Source organism: Tauraco erythrolophus, chromosome Z (assembly GCF_009769465.1).
Source record: "Tauraco erythrolophus isolate bTauEry1 chromosome Z, bTauEry1.pri, whole genome shotgun sequence".
NCBI classification, from domain to species: domain Eukaryota; kingdom Metazoa; phylum Chordata; class Aves; order Musophagiformes; family Musophagidae; genus Tauraco; species Tauraco erythrolophus.
In genome coordinates, this window is record NC_141496.1 from 19,111,284 (window position 1) to 19,138,884 (window position 27,601).

The 27,601-nt window shown below is 42.4% G+C and overlaps 1 protein-coding gene across 1 annotated transcript in view; it reads right to left on the bottom strand.

Moving 5' to 3' along the window:
* The window catches only part of HCN1 (hyperpolarization activated cyclic nucleotide gated potassium channel 1), a 221,135-nt gene extending 204,551 nt beyond the window's left edge, over window positions 1-16,584 (bottom strand). The window contains exon 1 of the mRNA XM_086629034.1: window positions 16,202-16,584. Within this exon, the coding sequence (XP_086485160.1) occupies window positions 16,202-16,584 (383 nt within the window). The remainder of the gene's footprint in view (window positions 1-16,201) is intronic.
* Between the last annotated feature and the right edge of the window lie 11,017 nt (window positions 16,585-27,601).

Here is a 27,601-nt window from a genome sequence, read left to right on the forward strand (position 1 = left end):
GGTGGAGTTCAAGATCCTTAGGGCAGTGAGGAGGGCACACAACAAGCTCACTACCCCGGCCATCAGGAGCATGGACTTCGGCCTCTTCAGGGATCTGCTTGATAGAGTACAATGGGATAAAGCCCTGGCGGGAAGAAGGACCCAAGATGGTTAATATTGAAGGATCACCTCCTCCAAGCTCAGGAGCAGTGTGTCCCAACAAAGAGGAAGTCAGGCAGAAACACCAGGAGGCCTGCATGGATGAACAAGGAGCTGCTGCGCCTACTCAGACACAAAAATAACGCCTACAGAGAGTGGAAGCAAGGATAGGTAACCTGGGAAGAATACAGAGAAATTGTCAGAGCAACCAGAGATCAGGTTAGGAAAGCTAAAGCCCTGACAGAATTAAATCTGGCAAGAGACATCAAGGGCAACAAGAAAAGCTTCTATAGGTGTATCAGGGATAAAAGGAGGACTAGGGAAAATGTGGGTCCTCTCCGGAACGAAATGGGAGACCTGGCTACCCGGGATATGGAGAAGGCTGAGGTATTCAATTTTTTGCCTCAGTCTGCACAGTCCAGGTCACAGAAGGCAAAGGCAGGGACTGGGAGAATGAAGAACCGCACGCTGTAGTAGAAGAACAGGTTTGATACCGTCTAAGGAACTTGAAGGTGAACAAGTCCATGGGACCTGATGAGATGCATCCGCAGGTCCTGAGGTAACTGGTGAATGAAGTTGCTAAGCCACTATCCATCATATTTGAGAAGTCATGGCAGTCTGGTGAAGTTCCTACTGACTGGAAAAGGGGAAACATAGCCCCATTTTTAAAAAGGGGAAAAAAGAAGACCCAGAGAACTACAGGCCAGTCAGTCTCACCTCTGTGCCTCGCAAGATCATGGAGCAGATCCTCCTGAAACTATGCTAAGGCACATGAGAAAAAAGGAGGTGACTGGTGACAGCCAACATGGCTTCACTAAGGGCAAATCCTGTCTGACTAATTTGGTGGCCTTCTATGATGGGGTTACAGCATTGATGGATAAGGGAAGAGCAACTGATATCATCTACCTACACTTGTGCAAAGCATTTGACATTGTCTCACACAACATCCTTGTCTCTAAATTGGAGAGACATGGATTTGACAGATGGACCACTCGCTGGGTAAGAAATGGCTGGATGGTCATACTGAAAGAGTTGTGGTAAATGGCTCGATGTCCAAGAGGAGGCCAGTGATGAGTGGCGTTCCTCAGGGGTCAGTATTGGAGCCTGTGCTGTTTAACATCTTTGTCGGTGAGATGGACCTAAAGGGGGCCTACAAGAAAGGTAGAGAGGACCTTTTTACAAGGTCATGTAGTAATAGGACAAGGGACAATGGCTTTAAACTGAAAGAGGGTAGATATAGATTAGATATAAGGAAGAAATTGTTTACAATGAGAGTGGTAAGGCACTGGAACAGGTTGCCCAGAGGAGTTGTGGATGCCCCAATCCCTAGAGGTGTTCAAGGCCAGGTTGGATGAGGCTTTGAGCAACCTGATCTAGGCGATGGTGTCCTTGCCTGTGGTAGGAAGATTGGAACTACGTGATCTTTAAGGTCCTTTCCAACCCAAACCATTCTATGATTCTATGATTATTCTCTTTCACAACATTTATGGCTCATCTTTGGCTCCAAAGCCTATGTTTCTTCAAATATAAAAATAACTAATGAGATTTTAAACCTCTAAAATAAGCGAAAGTACAGTTTTAAGAATTTTTCAGTTATTTTATTGTAATCCATGAACATCATATGTTGCAGTAAATCATTTGCTTCAAAAGGTAATTAAATCTAATTAAAATATTTGTGTATTTTAAAAATGTACTAATAATTTGTGTGTGTTGTGAAAATAATGAGAAATAATGAGAACTGAGGAAATGCTGTTCAAATCAAATCAAAATTATAATTTTCTTCGTTTTTACTTACTTTACTTTGACAAAAAAAAGATTAAAATACATTTCAGGCACATTTTAGAAAACCAAAGAAAAAAATAAGGATCAAATTCACAACATAACAACACGATAAGTAATTAGGGTTATGTCACACACACCTCTCTTTTGGAAAACAGATCAATACGTAGAGCTCTCACCAATGCCTCTGAAAATCCTTTGACTTTCCTCATATATTTGTGGATAGCTGAGCTCAGGATCTCCCACCTCTCAGGGAAATTCATTACCTTCAAGCCACACTGTGTCTCCTGAAGTGAGGTACACTGCTGATATGTTCTCTTTCCTTAAGCATATGTAAACTAGAGCAGGAACCAAAACCACTTCCCAGGGAAGGCAACCATTAGACCGGAGAGGAGTTCTCACTTTTTTTCTCTGTCAAAGCAGAATACCTCTAAGAGGTGACATTGTTATTGAAATTATCCATGCCAGAAGTGCTATAGAAAGTACATGTACAGGTTTAAATTCTGTCCAACAGAGGATGGAAATTACTCTGCACTTCCAGCAACTGTGCCAAACAGTTTTGATTCCTGAACAGATACAGGAGACACTCACGTACACTAAAAAATACACACTGAAAATTGTATTTGTATGATTATTTAATGGTCATTTTATTAATTTTATTAACTGAATTCATCATACCAATTTATCATAAAAGATCAATTAACTGAAAATACAATGTGCACAAACCAAAATAAATTAAGAAATGAAAGAAGTAATCTTCCACAAGCCTGCTTATACTTTTCCCCATGTGTATTTACATTCCTCTTTTACAGGGTGACAAACCTTAAGAGCTCTGCACTAATGAGCGGGTAGGAAGAACACTTAGCTAGGAAGTTCAATGTTCAATTTTACAATTGTCTTTCAAAACAAAAATTTCATACTTCATACACTAAACCACATTTCCCTACCAGAAATAAAATGCAGCTCTTGCATGTTTCTCTTTTTCACACCAACTATTCCCATTTTTTCATTATTCAGCTAGTATCCAGATCTCTCTGCTAGGCATTTGCCTTCCACAGTATTTAAGCAAATGCAATGTAATTTCAACATTTCTTTAAAATTTCCCAAATTACACAATGCATGCTCCAGTCTTATGATCTTTTTCACAGAACAGTGCTCTGCCTGCGTTGCCAAAACAAATCAGCTAATTATGCATCTAGACAGAGCAGTGCTCGGATAGACCTGATATTCACTCGTTTAAAACAAAAAGGAAAACCCAGAAAAGCAAACAAGGCAAACAAGAAAGAGAAGATATGCTGTTCAAAGATGTTCTAGTTATTGGCCTAAGTAACCACGATCTTGTTACTTTTATCTCCGCTCCCCTCGTCATCTTTTCATGCTATTTACCCTCTAACGCTCCAGTAAGCTCCACGCAAGCAGGCCTGAGCAAAACCTCATGTACTGCCATTGCGAGCAGCTCAGTGAAGGGTGGAGGTTTCGAATACAAACCAAGTTTCCGGGGATGTAAAATCCACCTCGGACATTTATGAACATTGGTCAGTGTAATGGAATGCAATTGCTGAATGGCCCTCTTGCAATTTAACTCAATATAAGGAAACAAAGAATTTTTTTCAATGAAATGGCTTTGGTTATTCTTATAAAAAAGCAATCAATCAAATGCCTTCCTGAAAAACCCAACAAAACAACCTACGTATCCTTATTTATTAAATGCTTTTTTGGGCTGCAAAACAGGAGATAGTCTGCAATATCAAGCACTCCAAGAGATTGTCTTCACATGCAATGAGGCCTTTTCTCTTTCCAGTACACCTTTGCCAGCAGCAGTACTGCAGGTCATATCCATTGCTTGGTTGTAATTAAAAAATGAAGCTTCACTACATTTTGTCACACGTATACATAACACTGAATTAAATGGTCAAGATCCATTTTTAACAGTATTTATCAAATTTACAAACTATGTGTTGAAAGTATTGAATTATGGCAGATTACAGGCTTGAAATACATTTGTTAACTATTGTTTTAATCTCTTCATATGAAACAGTTGTTGAACCACTGGAAGATATTTGTTACCAATATATAAATTAATTTTAAATTCTATTCTACCTTCATTGACACAAAACCATCTAAAAGTAGAATTGTTATACAAAACATGCGTATTAGACAAAGGTTTTTTCCTCCACAGTTGCCTTCAAAAAAAAAAAAAAAAAAAAAGGAAGTCACTTTAAGCTTCAGAAAAACATATCAGGTTTCAGGCTGAAAAATAAAAGATTGATAAAGATATTAAGATCTGAAAATTTATTCAAACTTAACCACAGACTTTGTTATATGCTGCACCTATAAATATTTATCAGAAAAAATATAAAAGGGAATTATTTAATAATCTACTTCTCCACTTCATAATTTGGTGGAGTGTTTTGTTTTTCACAGTTGACTTTGAAGTCTCTCGGTACCAAAAATCATCCTTCTCCAGTCTTCAGGCTTTCAGACGAAGCAGTCCATATTCCTCAAGGATGGCACAGCCCCCGCACTGCTCTGGAGCTCAGCCACACAGTACAGGTTAAGGGTGACACAGAAAAGTGTTTGCCTGCAAGTAAAGTTGCCTATAATCGTAGCCACTGATAAGCAGCTCTAAAATAAGCACTCAAAGAAACTTTGGTCAGGGACCTATGACCTAAAGTATAAACAAGAACAAAAGCATCAAGGAAGCTATTTACTCCCATACGGACAGATGACTGTTGCTTTGATACAGGAAAACAAAAAGAGCTTCCCTTTACCATGGTGAATAAAACACCAGATGTCCATCTCTATCTTCCATCCATATTCACTCAAAATGAAGTTGTCTAAATATAATAAATAGGTTTCTGGCTTTCAGTAAATGAAAACATTTTACTTTAGAGATTTCAGAAGAGGTTTTAGCCACAAGCGAATATTCCTCAGAAAGGCAAAATTTAATTTAGCCAAATATTTATGTTTTCATTTTTGGTGGACGGTGAGTTATGAATTATTCAAACTGTTTAAGCTAAAGATGTGCAACAATTAGAACAGCCAAACAGATATTAATAATTCCTTGGTGGAGAACAGCAAGAAATTGAGGGTAAGAAATGATTAAAAGAACTTTTTATCACTATCTTAGAAAATATATTGATCTGTAAACTGCAAATCAAAATATATAAAATGACAGAAATGGAACATGAAGCATATTCAAATCACTCTAATATACTAGTTCAAATTACTCTGATATACTAGTTCTGCATATGCAGAGCACCCATGGGTGACATTTTTTAAAAATCAGTTTTACCATTTACGCCTCCTTATGGCTAGAAATCTGAAAGATGTTCAGGCACAGAGTCCAGATGCTTACAAGTATCTAGGTCTCCAGCTTGTTCTGAAATCCAAAGATAGACAGGCTCCTGACTTCCATCTCAGATCTTCATCTAACATCCTTTAGATTTGCAGACTGTGCAGAGCACTGGGTAAAACTGACATTTTCAAAGCCGTTCCAGAAATGCAGAAGTTTGTACAGGAAACATGAAACCAAGTTAAATACCATAGTCCGTTTGCTCTTTTTGCCAGTGGCATAAAGTTACTATGTACATTCAATGTTAAGATGAGCTGCTCTTCAGTGACACTTCATGGAATTACAAGTCAGTAGCCCCAGCAGGAACATCATCTATCATTTCACGCAGATGCATTATACCTGCGTTCCTGGGCTATGAAGCAAGCTCTCCTTCTCTGAAGCAAGTCTGAACTCTGTCATGCAGTGAGGGACAGGTGTGGGAGTTGAAGTTCACTGCAGCTGTCCCATCCCTTCCACAGAAATATAAATTTGGTCTAGCCTGTGGAGAATGTAGAAGGTGGCTGCAGCTTAGAAATAATGGAAACAACCCTGGTCACATCAACCAGTGTTCATACAGTCCTGGGGAATGAGGGGGTGGTGGAAATTGCTGAATAACACTGACAGGTTGTATAATACTGAAGGACTATTCATCAGACCTGTCTTAACGAGAATCATCTCTCGAGAAAAGAGAATTAGCCTGCATGTGAACGACAGAGCACAGCATGCAGGCAGACTACAGGAAAATCTACCTTTAGGAAACAAGAACAGAGGACAGTTTAAAAGGAAGCAAGCTAATATCTTTAGGTAGCAAACTAAAACCAAAGACATTTAATTGGATTCAGTCATCATTTATGTCATATTTAGTTCACATCTAGCTAAGTAATATGCATATGAAATAATACAATTATTAGGTCCTAGATTTAGTTCTTTTCAACATCAAAAACATCGAAATTGTTTTTTGATTTCTTCCTCCGTTTTGGAGACATCAGCCATCATAATAAATTCACTACTTCAATAAATACACAGTCAGAACACGCACAAATCCTACTCAACTTTTCAACACCCAGCAGTAAATCACTGCATTTAACATTCTGTTCCAAATTTCAAATACCTTTAAGTTAGTAAAAACATGTATTTCAGATATTTACTGACAAAATATCTGCAATTAAAAGTCAATTTTGGTCAGGTGGGCACCTAAATTAGGTTACTTATCTCTCACTTGTCCCACACAAGCAACATCTATTGCTTAATAAACCATCGGATTTCAGATATTTTCAATTTTGACCCTTTTAAAATGCTCTGTTAGATTGCCTACCATCTGGCAGTGCTTACTCTTGATAACACACTCCCTTTGCATTACAGAAGTGTGTTTCTTATAATTATATCTTTAATGTGATAGATGTATGCAACACTAGAATTCCCAAGCTGGCAATAAATGGGCTGAGGGGACAATTTCGGCAAAGTATCTTGTTACTAGGTCTATGGTAACAGCATGTTCAATTGCATCACGTGCAAATTTCAACAGAAAGCTGCCAACCTGCCCAAGTTGTGGGAAATAGAAAATGTGCATACGTTTGGGGTTTTTTATTATTAAAAGGTATTTATTTACAAACTCCAAGATACTGTGAAGAGTATCTAGGCTAACTTCTCCCTGTTAGTCTGAACAAATAGCTCAGTATCTCCTAGCTAACAGACTCAGTAAGAATGGTAAACTAGATAGCAGAGCTAACAAATTTTTAAAAAATAAATAAAAATCAATGCATCATTTCCATTCATGTAAAGGAATTCATTATATCTTCAGGAAGAGATGTAGGAGGGAGAACAAAAAACAGAATGAGGGAAAAGAGACGTTATTTTAAAAAAAAAAAAAAAAAAAGAAAAAAAGCTGTCAGGGACTAAATCACCATACTCTTGCTAACTTTCAGATGAGAACTGCAAGTCGCCTGTAGCTGGATTTCACTACCTGAAAATCAGACCATAAACAAGGCTATGAATAAAAGACAGAAAAAGCAGGATTCAGTATTTAGGGAGTCACCTAGATAGTAGGTTCCATAAACAATGGTGACACAGCTCTGAAGAACAGGCAGTCTCTGAAGTATTCTTGGTAAGGTGGGTAACAAGGTACCCAATTATTAACTGAAGCTTGAGGTATATGCTTCATTGACTTTACTACTTATGTTTTGTTTCCAAGTTTGCATCTAACAGACTAATCCCTAGTTGGAAAAGGAAATCTTTGTGTTACTACTGAGCTTGTCTGGCACTATAGGCAAGGTGAATGAGAGTGACAGACAAGCTTGGCAGTTATCTTCGCGGAGAAATCAAGTGCAAACAAGCCCATATGCAGCCATCCCAAGGAACCTGTAAGCCCAGGATGTGTCTGAGGAATGCAGAAGCTTGCAAGTGTGTACTGTCTGGCAGTAATAATATGTTTTAGGGCACAGTATTACCTACTGTTGGTTTCATGGTAATTTCTCTTCCAGACAGAACTCGTAAGTTCTCCTGGAATGAACAGATAGACAGAAGTCACTAAGGAGCCTGACGGAAAACCTCTCAGTAGTCATGTGAAAGCTTGATTGCATCCCCATGGTTTTGCAGCCATACATTTATTCCATCTCCTGGGGTATAGCTGGACAGATTTTACTCTATGTATCTTACAAAAGTCTGTATATTTTCCATAGCTTTGACCTAGAGCATGTTAGACTAATTATTTATCATTAAGATCCTATCATATATGACCCTAAATTTACTCCAATCTACAGATTTGCTTAACCTCAGATCATATCACAACCACACTGTCCATTGCTGCACTCATTCCATAAAGAGAGGTGCTTTTTAGAGGATCTGGTAAGTTACTGTAAGATACAACAGAACTAGCCGAGGAAACATCAATACTTCCAGACTTTACTCTTCTGTCAGTTGAGGAAAATACTGGAGGCAACTAGAGTACAGTACGTATAGAATTGGAAGATTTGATATCATGAGGGCACATTTTATTTCTGTGGGGTTCTTTACACACTGGAGCTTTAGCGCAAGTGTAAGCTTCATTGGATTTCAGACTGAGAATTGGATGAAAAAGAGCAGTGTTACCCAAGGAAAAAACCCTGCAGTCAAAACGATTTTTATATATTTTAGCTATTTTAAATTATATCATTTTAAAAAATTAAAAAAAAAGCCAAACCAACCAAAAAAATGCCCAACCTAGCTTTGACTGTTAGCATAAAGCAATCTGTGCTTTTTCAGTTGAAAACAAAATATCTTAATAAGAATTTTTAATAAATAGGACATTTTTAGAGATAGAACATTTATTAATTTCAGCAGCATGCTAAATTCCAATAGTATATTAAAATATTTGTTAAATAAGGTGCTTCATTAGAGAAGATATACACATAAACAACATAAAAGTTAATAAAATAAAAACAAAATCCTTTTCTTAGCTATACGACGCAATTCCAGCTGTGAGGACTTCACTGGCATAAGTAAAAAAGAGGTTGGGGGTTTGTTTTAGACTTTTTCAAATATATAATGAAAACACACTGCATTTCATTTGCAATCAAATGAACATTTTCTGAACCCAAGTTTACTCCAGACTTACTCCAGCTGCACTGCAAACCAAGACTATTGCAAAATATCACGCAGCTTGCCTGAATCTGACTGTCATCAGATTAAAAGATATTAGCAGAGATTTTATGGAAGCTAAACGGCAGTGTCCTTGAGGTAGTACTGACATTGACTCCAGCTGATACAATTTTTGGTCATTAACATACCTTACTATGTGTCTAGAACAAACCCTCCAATAATTAGAGCTGAATACACTAGAATTTTTAAAATTAAATCATGCCTCTGGGAAAGAATCAGGGTATAGACAGCTAAAGGACTTTCAAGCAATTAACAAGAACTGTACTGTCAGGTTAAAAATTAAACATTGCAAAGTAGGTTAAAAGTTTCCTCTCAAAAATTGTATGTTGACATAGAAGACAACTCTCAGGCATGCTGTCGAGTGAAAGCAGAGGTGAGAATGGCTATCTCTTTTTACGACCAAATGAAGTAAATTTCTCTACTAATTTCCATAGTCTATCCTCCTCTCTAAAAATAGTATTTTGCCTTCTAGTACCTTCAAACCCAGCCTCTAAAAAAAGCTGACAAAGTTTAATTAAATGTTACAATGTCACCAATCTTAGATAGGTAGGCAGAATTGCAGAGGTAAAAAATCGTATTTCTTAAGTGACCTCTGATTTCATACGTCTCTATTTCTGCTACCTCAGGCTGAACGACGAGAAACTAAGCCACTCAAATTTTAACTTGATTATATAACCATAAAAAATCCTAATTAACACTATGCATTTTTTATTTAGTTTTGTAGCCACCAAAACCTCCAAACCAAATCCTAAATCCAGACCTCCTTTACTTACTATTCCATGCTTTTACATAGTATTCCAATTCACAGTTCCCTCCATATGCTCAAGTCCAAGAAACCTAATACAAAGAAAAAACTTACTGACTTGATATAAGCATTGCTCATTTTGACGAGCTAACAAATAAACTGACACATTCAAAAATGTGTATTTAGCATTGCAAAAATAATCAATAGGAATAACAGAATCAGTACTTTTTCCCCACAGACCCAAACATGATGCTGATCTTACAAGATCTAAATTTTGGTAGGTATATATAGAGATAATATTCATCAAGTGCTTTTTTCTCACTGCAGTCAAAACAAAAAAAAAAAATCAGAAAACTGAAGAGGAAGTCTCATGATATTGATCATCCCAAGTCAAAGGTTAAAGACTCGCACAGTTTAAAGACAAGAGCACATGGCCCTCGTGGACCAAAAGAACAACATACATACATCTCTGCATATCCATTTTCACTCACACATGCTTACAACTGGTACAAAAAGAAATGCCAGCAGCTAGCTTTAGTCAACAAGATTTCATAACAAATGAATCAGTGACAGCCAATGATGAGACACTATTCAATGTTAAAAATAATAGGAACTGAAGATGTGTTTCTGGCCCATATTCCACATCAAAGCACTTCCAATAGCATATTTCACCGCTTATTTTTGGTCCTGCTTCCTAAATGTCTAATTTAGATATTTGGTGCTGCAATTTCACTCCATTACTCCCGTGCAATTTCTTTCCTTTTTGTAACATCCACTTACGCATTTGAGGACCGTTATGATTATTTCTCTTCAGCATACCTTTACGGGAGTTGCATTTTACCTGAGGAACTATTATAAAGCTTAATATATAACTTACTGTCAGAAAGAATTTTCAGACATTATAAATGCATTCTTTAGATTAATGCTACAATTTTGTCATTTTATCCTTTGGGTCATTTACAGAAGTAAAGTGCAAAAATTGTTGAAATGCAGCGAATAAAAAGCCAAGCACTACTAATAATCTTTTTAATACTAAATGGTTCTCTATGTTTAGTCACATATAAAGAGTGAATGTTCAAGTAATAGGAATAGTTTAACTGTATTAAGTTTTTCTTTAAGAGAAATAAAAATTATAGTCACCACAATAGTATTTGGAAATGATACATGAAAGAGAGCCATAGCTAAAACTGTGCTTCGGTCATAAAAACACAAATAATTTGAAAAAAAAATTTGTTTGTGCAAGGAATGTACACAGTATAATTATAAATCCCCGATTATCAGTATTAGCAAATAATTCAAAAGTCTCAATACTGTAAAAGAACCTCATGACAAACCCTGAGCAACAGGACCGAGATGAATACCTTGAGAATCTAAAACTACAGACATTTCGTACTCCTATGCTACCAGTGACATAATGTATCCATTAAAACCCACACTCATTTGTATCTGATCTATTTAATACAAAGCGACATGATTTATATACTTAATTTTGCATACACGTATCTATATCAATTACACTCGAGTACGATACAACACATTTTGTTTTCATCGCATATAGCATTACCTTCCAGCTCTGCTGCTCTATATAAACCTAAGCATGTAAGAGCTCACCAAAAGATAAATCTCATTAGCTTCAACTGAGACATTACAGACATGTGACAAAAGAGAGAGACAGGAAGGTAAGGAAGAGAGAAGGTAAGGAAGAGAGGTAAGGAAGCTTACCCTAAGCTTCTTAAAATATAAAAGAAAGGTGTAACACGTAGAGTGAAAATCGATCCCAAAGAAGAACACGCTTTAAATCAATGCATGCACAAATTTTAGAACTACGCATGTGAGCTGCACAGGTAACATGGAAAGTCTACCAAGTTAGGGTGACTGCTGGTGGGCAAAGGCAAGTCCACAAGGCAGGTACAAATTTAAAAGAAAACCAATTCATAAGGCAAATGTAAGTTCAAAAGGGAGAGAAATTTAATAAAAAAACATGAGGCACAATAATACGTTGCAATTATGACTTATGCTTTGGCACATAATTGAAAAATTAGGCTGCATGTGTGCATGACAACATGGATGGATTGCATAAAACTGCATAAAATAACAGAATGGTTTTTAATAGCAACGGACACAAAAAATATTCTTTGTTAGTACCTGGATGTACACATGCAAATATTTTTGTGTCTTTCACTCTGATTAAAACCCACCAAAACCTGACATTAAATTTATTTTGAAGGTAGCATTGATAGAGCTTACTATGATTTATAAAGATCACAGGTTTACATGATGACCCTCAAATGTCCATACAAAAAGATTCTGAAACCAGTACGCCACACCTGTTAAAAAAAAAAATCTGGCACACCTTTACTGTTCACTATGCTCCGAAATTTTCTGTGCAAGTTTTAGAATTAACTCTACCTTTACTGTTCTGTTATTATTAAAGTAAGACTGTGCTCCCTGAATAGATGAGAGGTTACCCAGAGAGATGCTCTCAACCTGAAACGTCAATAGTTATTTGCTATTGTTGCAAATCAGTTCATACTCTGTATACATCTACACAGGAGGAAGACCTTCAGCACTGCCTGCGCTGCACCTCCTTACTGGCTACTCTGCCGGACAACTCCACATCACAGTCTTACTTCACTTCACCCTGAAGCCAACTAAAATTTTTGTCCCCACTTCCAGTCAAAGGCTGTTTCCAAACATCAAACTGAGAACTGTAACCATCAGACTGCAAAGGCTACATTTTTTTCCACACACGTATTATCCCCACTCAGTCTTTCTCATACATTGCTATTTCTGGTCAAAAGATGCCTCTCCTGTGTGACTCCGGAGGTAGTAACTCTGTTTTCTTTTTAGATTGCTGACTACAGACGCTCAAGCTGATGTGGTAATAAAACCAGGATTTCCATGACAGCACGAGTTTCTCTGTGTACTCACAAACAGGGAGGGCAGGAGATGCTACAGGGCCGGACCAAGAGTCCAGGCACGTGCAAGCAAGCCCTCTGAGCATTAAAGAAGCTCCTGATGTGCCGAAGGACACTGACTAATTAGTTGTCTGAAAAATCAGCCGCGTACGTTCCCACTAATACCAGAAGGCCACTAACATGTAATTCACCCAAAGCCCATGCCCACCGCAGCTCTGCTGTGAAGTGAGTGAAACGCGTATGGCAGCAGCAGAGCCACGTGCGGTTGCTCCCATCTCCCGTTGGCTTCGTCCCGCTCTCATCCGGCGGCTGCGAGGCCACGAGGCTGGACCAGTGATGCTCTACCACGGGCTCATTGTTCTACACGTGAGCAGGGACTGCCGGAGGCATTGGGTATCTCACAGAAAGCACGCAGGACTTCAATAAACTCTAACCAAAACACTGATGATAAATTCACTTTGGTGAGTCACACAATTACACGGAATCGTTGTCCAAGTTTAGAGACGCAGTGATCACAGCTACGAAGAGATAAACAGAGGACTTGTGCTGGGTTTGATGTGCATTAGGTGCTCGGTTTACGTAACAGCTTCCAAATTAGACATTAACCTCAGAAGACTGGGCAGAGACAACCAGGAACAAAATGGTCCCCTTGTGGAAAAATTATGTAATACTTATTGAATTTAATTCTCCAAGGGTGTATTTGCCTGATGAAGAGCCAGTTTCTCCCTGAAACACAGGCAGGATGGAGAGCCATAAAACTAGGGACCAAGGCCCACAAGGATGTGAGTAACCGATTCACAGAGCACCAAGTGTATAGACACAGCTTCCACACTCTGTTCAGACCAAAAAAGGAGGGAGAGTGATGGTGCAGGGCTGCTCCACCTCCCCAAAAACACAGCAAAATATTGTTTGGTATAAACAAACATGCTAAGTTTTATAACAATCATGAGAATGAGGGCAAGAAATCTAACCACATGCATCAAAGTATCCCAACAAATGCATACAAGTATCCACAACTAGAAAAATAAAAATAAACGAAAGTACACAGGAGCCTCTACCAGAATTTTCCCACGTCTTACATGGTTAACCCTATATTCTCCCAAGTGTGCCCGTATTTAAAATTTACTGTGATGTCCGTTTTCCTATATGCTACAAACATCCTTATAATAGCTAAATTTACAAACTTATTCTAAATGTTTGCATTTGGATACTGTAAAATATTCTGTTTTCTATATTTTTCTTGTTATTTCCGAAGAAAATTAGTTCTTTGCCTTGGTGATATCAATATCAACACAGTGAAATTAGAATATCCCTGTCTCTTTGGATGCTTTAAGGCTTGTCTACATACAAGCATTATGTTGTTAAAAAAATCACATACAGAACAACTCCATCCTTACACATGCATTTGTCGTGGTACAGAGACACTGACAGGAGGCACTTACGAGCATTGTAGCAATTCTCATACAGGAAGATGAATACACTATATAGTACAACTTCTTCACCCGTTTCTATAAACACTGCCACTCTTAAAAGAGTAGTACCGTTATACAGTTGCAATTATTTCAGGAGAAACAACACAAGCATCTCGTATTTCTCACTGAAATAGTCCTACTAGCTAAAAAATTGGGTCCAGATCAGGCCACATCATCCTAAGACTAAAGGAAAACTACGAGCTTTATTTAAAAGAACAAATGCCTCCATTCTTATAAAATAAAGGCATAAGAAAACTCTCAGAAAATACAGTTAATTTAAGAATATGCAGAAAATAGGCCTGAAAAGGATGCAGTGTTGTGTACTCCTACTGAAAAAAATAAATAAACATGTGCTATGATCTCTAAGCCTTCCCACAGGAAGAACTGGGATAGAATTAGAAGATATTTCTGTAACGAAACAGAACCAACATACCTATGACCTATTTCACATATTAGTATAAAAAATTACATGCTGCACAATATGATGCATAACCTCCTACTGCCCAAAACATCATTGGATTGCGCACCTCGCTCAGAAACCAAGCTTACAACAAAACACGGGAATTTACTCACAAGAATAAACTCATTCTTTTTAACAGAATCCTCACGTGAATAAAGTTACTCATGCACACACACGGGTAAGCAAGAGGCTATCAGACCCCCCCCTAATCCCCTACACATGCTACCACAGCACCAGATGTGACCTGCTACATCCCTCTCCGGCTGGCAGAAAGGGAGTGGGTGGACTCTTGGCTCTCTCCCCCCTTAATGCACCTGCTAGTGCAGCTGAGCTGGCATGCGAGAGGGAAAAGGTACTCCAGGAAAAGAACGAGTGCAGCTTATTGCCTCCAGGGAGCCAGGAAAAAGGCAGGGATCTGAGGCATGATTTCGAGTCGCAACTGAGTGCTGCCCTGCTCTTCAGCTCTTGTAGCTGTACTGCTTTCAGGCTTGACTGCAAGGTGCTAGCACAGCTCACTGCGTAACACCTCACTCTGAATAGTCCCGCAGAAACTTGGACTTTAGAAGTATTTCCTCCTGTTCCCACTGGAAGCATGTGCTATTTAACCTACTTTTTCTTAGAAGATCCATGTAACTATTGAACGTTCTGGATTTTCCTTTTTTAAACACAGTCTCCAGTGCAATTCACCTACAGTCTCCACACAGGCTGTTCAATTCAAGCTGTTGATTAAATACGCTTAATGACACTGATAGTTCTTCAGCAAATATCGTAGAGAGTGTTAAATTTACAAAGGCATATGGCCAGCTGGCATAGAGAACACAATGAAATAATCTTTCACTTAAAATGCAATTTTAAAGAGAAATATCTCTTCCCAAGAATTTCTTTGCACTGCTTTTCATACGAATATTCCAACCTGGCATAACGCTCACCTCACTGCAAAGGCAACACTAATTCAGCATCACATTTACCCATCTAACCTACAAAAACGCATTCTCCCACACAGCGTCAGCCTGGATAAAGTTATTTTGCTGCAACTCGGACCGAGACGTGCTTCCTTCCCGCGACCAAGCGTTTACGTCGGGTGCTCAGGAAGGGGGTTCTGCGAGCGCCCAGCGAGGACCACAGGATTTTATTTCTGTTGCTACGGCTGCGTGAGCCCCGGAGAGCTCTCCCACCCCCCGATAGTGCCGTGCCCCGCTCCGGCACGGCCCCGCGCCCGCCCGCCCGACGGAGGCGGCCAAGGCGGCGACCCTGGCGGCGCGGCCAGCCCGGGACGGACCCGCAGGTCCCGCGTCGGCCGGGCAGCGCCCGGCCGACGCGGGACCTGCGGGTCCGTCCCGGGTGCAGCACGCTGGAGAGCGCCGGGCCAAGCCCCGCGGCCTCCCCAGCGGCGGCGCACGGACAGCGGAGAGGGCAGCGCATCCCCTCCGTTCCAGCCTGGGCGGAGGATGCGGAGAGAGGAGGCAAAGTTTTAAAGCCGCCGAGTGGGGCAACGATGCTGCCCGCGGGCAGGCAGGGAGGGAGGGAAGGAGGGAAGGGACGAGGCTGCGCCCGCCCGCACGGGAAGCCCCTCACCTCCGCGGGGCGCCCACCGCCACCCGCTTCCCCGAGCCGGAGCCCGCCGAAGTTTGCGAGGTGCGAGGCGGCGGCAGCGGCGCGCTGCCTCCCGCGGCGGGGCCACCCGCCGTGCGGCGGCGGCGGCGGGAGCCCCGCGCTCACCTGAAGTCGCTGTAAGGGTGGATGATCCAGAACCCCGCAGTTTTAACCCTTTCCTGCTCCTTCTCCACCGCCTTCTGGCTGCCGAACATGCGGAGGGAGAATTTGTTGACCCCCGGCTGCAGCATGGAGGTGAACTGCCGCTGCATGAAGCCGTACTGCCGCCGGGGCCCCTCGGCATCCTCGAAGCCCACCACGGGCTCCTCGCCCCCGCCGCCGTCCACTTTGAAGCACACCGAGTTGCCATGCTCCTTCACGCCGCCGCTGCCCCCGCCGCCGGGGCTGCTCTGGGCTTTCTCCGCCGGGGCCGCCGGCTTGGCTGGGAAGGCGTTAGCGCTGCCATCGTCCCGGCTGCCGGCGGAGGAGCTGCGCTTCCCAGCCTCCATGCTGCGGGGCGGGCGCGCCCCGGCCGCGGAAGAGCGCGGGGAAGCCTCGCCGCCGCCGGTGCCCTTCAGCGGCGCGGCTGGGCTCGGCCGCCCTGGGCTGGGCTGGGCTGGGCTCAGCTCCGCGCTGCCGCGCCGCCCGGCATGGCCAGCGCCGCCGACTCTGAGCCGCGCTCCGCGCAGGGCTGGCGCCGCTTCCCCTCGCCCGCCCCCTGCCGGCGGCCGCACCGCGCTGCCGGCCTGACATTGAGCGCCCCGGAGTCCTTGAGGGGCTGAGGCGCCGGGGCCGAGCGGAGGGGCGGAGCCGGCGGGGCGGGGAGGGGAGGGGCGGGGCGGGGAGGCGGGCGCTGCCCTCGGGGCGGTGGCAGCAGCTCGGCGCGGACGAGCGGGAGCGTTATCCCGCGGGGCCGGGTGGAGAGAGCGGGCGAGGACGGGCGCGGCCGCCCTCCTGCCACATGGCGGCGGCGGGTGTGTCGCGGGGCGGCCTGAGGGGAGGGATGGGGAGAAGAAGAGAAGAAGGCGGCTCCCCGGCGCCCCTGCCTGCGCCTCCAGCAGAAACAGAGTAACGCGGGTGGGTTCCTGTTTCACCTGGAGCGAGGCGAGGTGCGAGGCGCGGGGCGGCAGCGTGCCTCCACAGCCAGAGCGGGAAGCGGTGTCTGGGAATGAGGCTGCGGAGAGGCGCCCGAGGCTCGCCCTCCGCCTGCAGCCTGTCCCTGTGCTGCTCCGGGAGGAGACTGCGAGCAAGAGCGGGGTCTGCCTGGTCATGGAGCCGAGAGGCGGCGCTGGAGGTGGTGGCAGAGGCGTTTGGGGTTCGTGCTGCAGCAAATGCGGTCGGCACCTGCCTAGAAGTGGCTGTGGGTTTTGTTTGTGTGTAAACGGGGACCTGGAGCCCGCGTTCGGCTCGGTCCGCCTCACGTCGAACTACGTCAGTCACGATTAAGAAGCCCCCAGGAGACAGAAAAGGCTGTTGGACAGGAAGGAAGCAGGAGGTGTTTCTAGCTCCCGATACTCTTGCAGTACACTCAAAGGAAAAAAGATGCATATTGCCCTGGGCATCTCCGCACACATTATCCTAAAGATTGTGTATAGTATTTGGGGAGCTGTGGGGTGAGGTAGGATCTGAGAGGGCAGTTCTGCTAATGGTAAGCACTGTTCACAAGCTGCCAGTGAGGAGGGCGGCCTTGGTCTCTGCTCTGGAAACTAAAAGATGCTGATATTTACCCCTAAAGGAAGTGAGTATTTTTGGGTTACAGAGTGGTGGAGAATCAATATCTGCAGATGATATCACAAGAGCTGTAGTGTTACGCATACCTGAAAAACCGAAAAGGCATATATTACAGCACATATGCATAGGTCCTGGGACTCCATTTGGCTTGACATAGGTTTGTTTTTCACACATTCTCAACACACTTTCCATTTTGCACATTAAAAATGTGATAAGAAAGCAATGGTAGGTAAGTCTCCCAAGTTTGGCTCTGGTATTTTCTGTGGTATTTGTCGCTTCATTGTTATCCGCTTCGTCCTTCACAAAACAGGTGCTTTAAACAAACTCGATAGAAAAACAAACGTGCAAATATGCACACCACAGTTTGCACAGTGCAAATCAGGTGCATTGGGGAGCTGTGTTTCAAAACTGAATCCGATGGCTATTCTTAGCAACTCCAGCTCTAACAGAATGTTTATGCCTCGTGCACTCAAACACGAGGTTTGGATGGTGTTAACACGTTGTTAAGTGTGGAAGATGCTAACATTAACATGATGTTAGTGCGGAAGAAGATGGCAAATGTAGATATACATAGATGGGTTGCTGGAGGCTGGGCAGTGACCAGCATAGGAAGGAATATGCTCACAGTGTGGTTGGTTGACAGCTGACATGCATAAACCTTCCCCATCTGGAGTGATACTTTTCTGTATGATTTTATCTTGAAACGGTGAAGAGTGTGTGCACAGCTGCTGATGGCTCGTGCATAGCTGCTGATAGACAAAACCCTCTTACTGGTTTATCCCCAGATGATGTCCGCCTCCTTTCCTCATCCAGTGTCTGTCACCAAATGAAAATTAAAAAGTAAGAAATTATTATTGTTTTGCAGCTTTGTGAAAGAAATAGCTCACATCATATTTGACAGAAACCCACAAAGGCAAGTGATAAATAGCCTAAATCACGCTGTGCTGTTCCACGTACTCTCATGGTTTACTACATCAGCATCAGTGGAACTGACACTTTCCACACTTTAGTCATGTATATGTTGCAACTTTAACTTTCCTCTCTGAGAGCCAGCAATTTTCCTCCCTCTTCACTCCTTGTTTCAGAGGACTTTTGCATGCAGCCCTTGACCTGAATGGTCTCTCCCAGCATAAGCTAAACAACTAGTCAGGTAGAGGAGAAAATGGGCTTGCAGTGGAGTATGTTGGAACAGTGAAATTGAGACGTTTACAGCTGCAGTAACTGTATTAACGGTGACGGTCTTTCATTTCCAAATTATAAAAATGGCATGCAACAAGAAATATGATTTCTTATTTTATGAAACTTTGTTTAGCTTGTATTTAATGTCTCATTTTGTCAATGTTTCTCTATCCTTACTTAGCATGGACAATGCTAAGTACCTGACAATGACTATCCCTGCCTAGCTTCCACCTCTTTCTACAGTACAAGAATCTGGAAATACTCTGTTTCCTTTGGTGGCATTATATAGATGAAAGTGGCTTATTACGTTAAAATGTCATATGATTTAAGTCATTAATGAGAGAAAATAACCTGCAATATATGTAACATATTCTCTGCGTGCTTCTCAAACGCAGCACATGTATATGCTACACAGGTAAAAATCTCTTTGTAAAATTGGTATTTTGATATTTTGTGCTTCCTGTGATCAAATATTAGATTTTTAATAATTTTTATTCTACACAGAAGTATGCACTTACTTGTACGTGTTCGAGTGTTATTCATCTTAGGTATTTGCATGGCCTAAATGTCCTTAACAAGCTCAGCATCTTGCAATTTTTAATAGCAATGCTGAGATTATAAGGATGAGAAAGGATTTTCATAGCTTGTAGTTTTTATGTGGAAGAATGGATTCTTCTCCACATCAAAATAACTTACATTGTTTTCAGCCAGGAAATCATAGAATCATAGCATCACAGAATGGTTAGAGTTGGAAGGGACCTCAAAGATCATCTAGTTCCAACCCCCCTGCCATGGTCAGGGAAACCCTCCACTACACCAGGTTGCCCAAAGCCTCATCCAACGTGGCCTTGAAAACTTCCAGGGATGGGGCATCTACAAGTTCTCTGGGCAACCTGTTCCAGTGCCTCACCACCCTCTGAGTGAACACCTAGAGAACCTGAAGGTGCACAAGTCCATGGGACCTGATGAGATACATCCACGGGTCCTGAAGGAACTGGTGGCTGAAGTTGCTAGGCCACTAGCCATCATATTTGAGAGGTCCTGGCAGTCTGGTGAGGTTCCTACAGATTGGAAAAGGGCAAACGTAACCCCCATCTTTAAAAAAGGGACCAAGGACAACCCGGGAAACTACAGACCAGTCAGCCTTAACTCTGTGCCAGGTAAAATCATGGAACAGATTCTCCTGGTAGCTGTACTAAGGCACATAAAAAATAACCAAGTGGTTGGTGACAGCCAACGTGGCTTCACTAGGGGAAAGTCGTGCCTGACTAATTTAGTGGCCTTCTACGACAAAGCTACAGCGCTGGTTGACGTGGGTAAAGCAACGGATGTCGTTTTCTTGGACTTGTACAAGGCCTTTGACACTGCCCCACATGACATCCTTGTCTCTAAAATGGTGAGACACGGATTTGACAGATGGACCTCTTGGTGGATAAAGAACTGGCTGGATGGTCACAGTCAAAGAGTTGTGGTCAATGCTGCGATGTCTACATGGAGACCGGTGTCAAGTGGTGTCCCTCAGGGGTCTGTTCTGGGTCCAGTGCTGTTCAACATCTTTGTCAGTGACATGGATGACAGCACTGAGTGCACCCTCAGTAATTTTGCCGAGGACACCAAGTTGTGTGGTGCCGTGGACTCAATTGAGGGAAGAGATGTCATCCAGGGGGATCTTGATAGGCTTGAGAATTGGGCCAGTGCTAACTGCATGAGCTTCAACAAGTCAAAATGCAAGGTCCTTCACCTGGGTCAGGCCAATCCTAGGCACAAATACAAACTGGGCACAGAATGGGTTGAGAGTAGCCCTGAAGAGAAGGATTTGGGGGTGTTTATAGATGAGAAGCTCAACATGAGCCGGCAGTGCACTCATGTGGCCCACAAGGCCAACCGCATCCTGGGATGTACCAAGAGAAGTGTGGTCAGCAGGTCAAGAGAGGTGATTCTCCCCCTCTGCTCTGCTCTTGTGAGACCCCACCTCTAATACTGCGTCCAGTTCTGGTGTCCCCACCATAAGAGAGACATAGATCTGTTGGAGTGTGTTCAGAGGAGGGCCACAAAGATGATCCAGGGGCTGGGCCACCTCTGCTACGAGGACAGGTTGCAGGAGCTGGGATTGTTCAGCCTTGAAAAGAGAAGACTTTGGGGGGACCTAATAGCTGCCTTCCAATACCTGAAGGGAACTTAGAGGAAGGCTGGGGAGGGACTTTTTACAAGAGTGTCCACTGATAAGACAAGGGAAAATGGGTTTAAATTGAAGGAGAACACATTTAGATTAGATGTTGGGAAGAAATTCTTCAGTACGAGGGTGGTAAGACTTTGGAATAGACTGCCCAGAGAAGATGTGGATGCCCCCTCCCTGGAGGTGTTCAAGGCCAGGTTGGACGGAGCCTTGAGTAGCCAGATCTAGTTGAGAGGCGTCCCTGCCCATGACAACGAGGCTGGATTAGATGATCTCTGAGGTCCCTTCCAGCCTATGCCATTCTGTGATTCTATGATTAATCTAAATCTCCCCTCTTTCAGTTTAAATCCTGAGGAATTAATCCTGAGGAAATGGACCTCTCCTGAGGCCTAGGCCAACACGTTAGCTTAGATAAGGGCATTTTGGTTTCACAGGAAGACAAGTAAAGGGGCATGATGTGTGTGAATAGTTCTGAAGACCACACCAGGGCTACATATGGTAGAAAGGCCACAGGCTCACCTTAGCTAAAGGTACAGCTTGTTTTATGTCAAGTTCAGTTTTGATTTTGTGACTATGTCAGAAGAGACACTGAAAAAAATGAATTTGATATATGAAATTTCCAAGAAATCAGTGTTAGCAGAACAAGGAGAATAAAAAGTTTTCTTTTCTGTCTCTTTGCTATGTACTAAGTTAATGGATCCACTAAAAATTTAGTAGGCTCTTTTATTTGTATTGAATTAATTTGATTACTTACTGGAGTCCATCAAACTAATATACCATCATTAATTCCAATACTTCATTTGACTGTAACTGTAATTCTAATACATACCTTGAAATGAATTTCCTTCTCTTCTACTAAACATAGCAAATTTTTACGCCTGTAGTAAATACAGTCCCACTTCTCTTACTTCCTTATATTTTCTCATTTTGGTATAACCTGAGCATATCCAGAACAACTCAGCTGTAGAAATGAAAAAAAATAACAGCCTATGTATTGAAGCATATCTGGTTTGTTCAGTGAGGAAACTGGGGCACAGAGAAATAACGGGACTTCTATGAGATGACACAGTAAGATGCATCTGACTGCAGAACAAAAGTCTTGGCTGTCAAGTTTTAGTTTCATGCCCTGTCAGATTATTTTAAGATTATTTCTCAATGGAAGATCACCATCAAGTCAAATGCAAAAGCAGGATTAGCAAGGAAGGAAAACAATATTTGCAATTATAGGACTAGCTGTGCAAGCTAAATTGGAGATTAATCCAAATTCATAATGTGTGACGTTTTCTGTGTCTGGTCGCTTGAAGTTCACAATAAAATAATTTTGGTTTGGTCTCACCCTACTTAATTTTACTTTCCTTGAATGTTCAGTCATACATACTTACTGGCAACAAATATTTGCCAATAAATTTTATAGAATCATAGAATCATAGAATGGTTAGGGTTGGAAGGGACCTCAAAGATCATCTAGTTCCAACCCCCCTGCCACGGGCAGGGAAATCCTCCACTACACCAGGTTGCCCAAAGCCTCATTATATTAATACTGCATAGTGTTTATGAAGAAGGAAGAATCTTACTTTTGCAATCATTAGTATCCCTTGAAATGCACCTACAAGGGTGAATGTTAGGTGGTAGCCGTCCATGTATTTATGTGATTTTTATCCTGTTCTACAGTTTGAATATCCACAGTGTACAGTGATGTAATTATGATCTTGGTGATTTCTATAAAGATTAACAAGAGCAGATGCACTCCACCTGTAGAAGTTTCAAGTCCTAAATTTGCCTGACCAGGTAATTGACACTTAAATTTGCTGCAAAGTGTGAAAGGTGGCTTCTTCCCTGTTGCCTGTTCCCAAATACAGTGATCTGATATTTTCCAGAAACGTGTTTTGTGGGAAATACATCTCTCAGAGAGAGACTTAAAAGCAAGACTGAGAAGAAATCCCAGGCAGTGGTACATGGTCTGTGGAACAACTAGAGTGAACACTAGTGTGAACAGCAAATGGCTCTGAGACATGAGCTTGTATACCAGACACACTCGTGTGTACAGAGAGGAGCACACCGTGGTGCGTGTGAACGGAAGTGTAGTCTTCCTGTGGATAATCTGTTGGGTCATACGAAGGTCTGGTAGCCAAGAATAATTATAGTGCACTGAGATCTACTAAGTTGTATACTCAGTCACACTTATTCTACAGAAATACGTGCTTATTTATTTACCGTGTCCCACAGCCATCTTTTACCTCTTGGAAAATCTTGGTGTTCAGCTCCGGCCTGACGCTGGATGCTGGAAGCCCTGCTACAGCAGCCCCTGAGTGTGGTGCTTCGGAACAGCAACTGATAAGGTGAGACAGGAAGACTTGGTTGTTGCTGGTGTCCCAGGGTGAAATTAAAACACAGGAGATTCCTACTGATTTTTACCAGATCTCTGGAGTGTGTTTTACTTAGGCAAATCACTTCTAAATTTGGTAGAATATTTGTGAGGTCTGAGTGCTTATCTTTTCTGAAGAACAGTATTTTAATGTTAATGTTTGTTATCTGTTTAATAGACTGCCAGATCTTGGATAATCTTTATAGAGATAGTACCCCCACAAAAGGAAAATAAAAAGTGGAAAACAATTCTGATTCTTTTTTTTTTTTTGAGTTGTGGGTGTCTAGGTAATTGTTTATTAATCTTTGCTACTGTCTGCGTTGTTGGGTACTTGCAGTGCTTTAGAAATCATTAGGAAATCACTTTCTCTGACAAACATTCAACTGACCAGCTAAATAGCTTTGACAAGGCTCTTTGAATTTTTGTTGTGATAAAAATAATTCTTTTTTCATTTAGTTCCTATGCAAGTGGACTCCATATAAACTGTTCTCTTTCTTCAAAATAGTGTTTCTCTTGTGATTGTATTGGTTTGAAGAACTATGATTTGACACAACAAAGATGTAGACATTTCTGAATAATTTCTGTATAAAACATGATACCTGTTTAATACAAAGCCTAATCCAGTGAACATTTCTAAAATTAGTGTGTACAGCTGTGAAAGGCCACCTGATACTATTCAGAGTGCTAAATACTATGCCAGGCAGCAGGTATATTCGGAGTTCTTGGGTCCTTACTCTGTATTATGAGAAAAATACACCATTTCTCTAAAAATGCAAATACCTGTACTTCCTCTGGAGTGCAACTTCTCATTAATGACAGCTTTTTCCTCCCGTTGCACACGATGCTCCTACATAATTGTATAATCACTCCACAAAAACAAGTTCTTGTGATTTAAAAATCTTTTGGCTCTGAAAGTTCCAGGATCAAATAAAGAAATGCTTTCTTAAACTCGTGTATTTCAATAATGTGTGAATATCAGCATAAAACAGAATGACTAATTATATGTTGTCAAATATTGGGCTGTGATATGCATGTATTATGACAGGTAGTACACTACCTTTTAAATAATTTCTTTCCATAGTCCTGATTTTCCAGAAATCAACAATTTTGTTCACCTTCTCATCGCAACTTTGCTCAGGTTATCAGAATTGGTAGGGCGCTTTTAGAGATAGCTGTGAAGTGCCATCCGTTGACTTTTAAATTCATCAGTTAAGGTTTTAATACTTGTCAATTTTTTAATCCTGCAAGTTACTCTTGCGTGTTGATTGACTTAGTTTGAAGACTGAAGATCCATCACTTCACCATCGTATTTTAATGGCTGTCGGCACTAACGGCAAGGAATATGCACCAGTTATGTTTTGTATTCAGTTCCTTAGACAGAGCAATGTCTTGCAGGACTAATATCTGTCTTCAATATAATATTCGTCAAGTTAGAGATACTGCTTTTGAAAAGATTCTGGGAATCTTTCTTAAAACAATAACCTAAAATCTTGAAAGCTGATGGTTGCTAAGTGCTCCAGTTGTTTCTAAATTGTTGAAAATCAAGAAATTTCAGCTATTAAGCCAACAATGGGCGAAAAAACTGCAAAACTTAAGGCTTTCAAAACAATTCTTTAAATCTACACTGCTTTTTACAACTTTCCAGAATACTTTTTAAATTCAAAATGTGGAAAAGGGTTAGCATTTTTAATGAGTGCTTTGGGGAAAACAGCATGAATGTATAAGTCTTTTCAATATTGATTTAAACCTTTAGTTTTACTGGCAACTAAAAAGCGGTCCAGAGATGGTCTCAGCACTAATTTAGAGCTGTATCTCACTTGCTGTCTTCGAGATACCTCTTTCTATACTCATCGTTCATAGGTAGCCATGCTGGTGATAGGTGCATTTCAATCACTATGATGTTTAATTAGAAGAACACACAGCACTACTCCTTGTTGATTGCACTTCCTCAGAAATGCAGTCTAAATGGTGACATTGAAGGCACAACTCCAGAAGGACTGTCCCAGTTTTTGCTGTCAGACTTTCTGTTCCCCTGTTCACACCAGCAACTTTCTTGCAGCTAACAGCATCTCTACTGCAGGGGAGGGGAATAAGCTATCATAACTGGAAAAAGCAAACAATACAACATGCACAGCTGAACAAACATAACCTCCTGAATTGTGTCGTGGTTTTAGGCTGATCCAGCAACTAAAACTCACACAGTCTCTCCTTCTCCAATAAAGTAGAGAGGAGAGAAAAAAAAACAAAAGGACTGAGGGTTGAGGCAAGAACAGAGGGAGCACCCACCAACCATGGTCCTGGGCAAAACAGGCAGCGCTTTTCTCAAAGCAAAACAGTTTATTAATGATTACTTAGAAGGACAAAGGGAAATAAAAACCGATTACTTGAGAGGACAGAAAGAAACAAAACCAGATCTTAAAACCGACACCTTCCCCCCCCCCCACCTTCCTTTTCCTCCCGGCTCTACCTCCTCCCCCCAGCAGCACAGGGGGCAGGGACTGGGGGAGTGCAGGTCAGTTCATTCCGTGCTGTTACTGCTGCTTCTTTCTTAAAGGAGAAGGAGTCCTTACACCCTTTTCCCCTGCTCCAATGGATCCCCTACCCACGAGGAAAAATCCACAAATTTCTCCAACGTGAGTCCAGCCCACTGGAAACAATCCTTCCCCACAGATTGCTCCGGTGTGGGCTATACCACAGTCTCGGGTACTTAGGGAGCTGTAGCCACTCGCTCCGGCGTGGGTCGTCACGAAGACTCCAGATGCCTCTCTGCCTTGTCGTGCCCCCAACACGACCATCCTCGGGCTCAGGCATCTTCTCCCCACGGGCTGCGAGTGGGTCGCTGCTCCACCGAGGCCGTCCTGGTTGCAGGGGGGCAGCCTGCTATCTCACCATCAGCCGCAGGGGAAACTCGGCTCCGGCACACCTCCTCCCGCTCCATCCTCACTGACCTGCTGTCGATGCGGCTGTTTCTCTCAGATCTCAGTCCTCTCCAGGTGAACTCAGCCCAGTGGGCACCCTGGGAGTGGGGTGCCCCCGAGTTCCCCAGCTGGCTCCGCCGCCGCCATTCTCCGTGGGCGGCGCCGGCCCGACGCAGGCAGCCGCCCGGCCGGGAGCCAGGGAGCGGGGGCAGTGCCCTCCTCCCTTCTCTGCTCGATCCTGGGCGAAGCACCTTTTCCGGTTCCCTTGTCCTGACTTAAATAGGGCAATTCGCAGAGGCGCCCTATTGGCTCAACCCCGAGGGGGATGGCAGTCTGATCCGGTGGCCAGAACTAAGCCTAACCCGGATCCAAAACCGGGGAGGTCGCAGGGAGCAAAATCCCTCTCCTGCCACCAGAACCACCCCCCCCCCTCCACATCAAACCATGACAATTGCCATAGATACTTGGAGGCAAGTGCTGCTGCTGCAGACACTGGCTGTTTAGGTTTGAAAGCAGATTCCCATACTCTCTGACTTCTGCTTGGAAAGTAGATGAATTAGTGATTAGAAAGAAGGTCCGCTTCCTAAGATGATTTTTCCACTTTCCAGTTGCGATATCAATGCATGAGGAAATAGAAGCTGCCATAATGGAGTCATACCCGTTACAGGCTTAGTGTCCCTTTGTTAAAGAGAAATACAAATAAAATATCAATCTAAGTCAAGTAGTAGCAAGAATGGAAAATAAAAAGTGTTTGCTCTTTTTTTTCCCTAGGCTACTGCTGGGAGAAAACACGCCTGACCTTAGATATACACCTTAAAATCAGATGATTGAATAGCTGATGGGAAGGTGTTTTTTGACAACAGTAGGACTATGGCAGTTGGTGACAGATGGCTGTATGGCCAGGAAATCTTATGGAGAAGGAACGCGAGCAGCCTTTGTAGTGCTCTGCAAACGAATTATTGGACATGATTTCCGTGTCTATGGGAGCCTTACACGCAAGACTCCGCAGAACTATGAGGGACCATGTGTGTCTGTAGCAAGTTCGGGTCTTCTGGAAAAGTAAGACTGGATAGAAAACCCAAACTTTATGAATTGAGTGATGTAAGTTAGTCGCTTCCCCTGGATTGTTGTGATGGAAGCATTAGGAACTTGAAGCG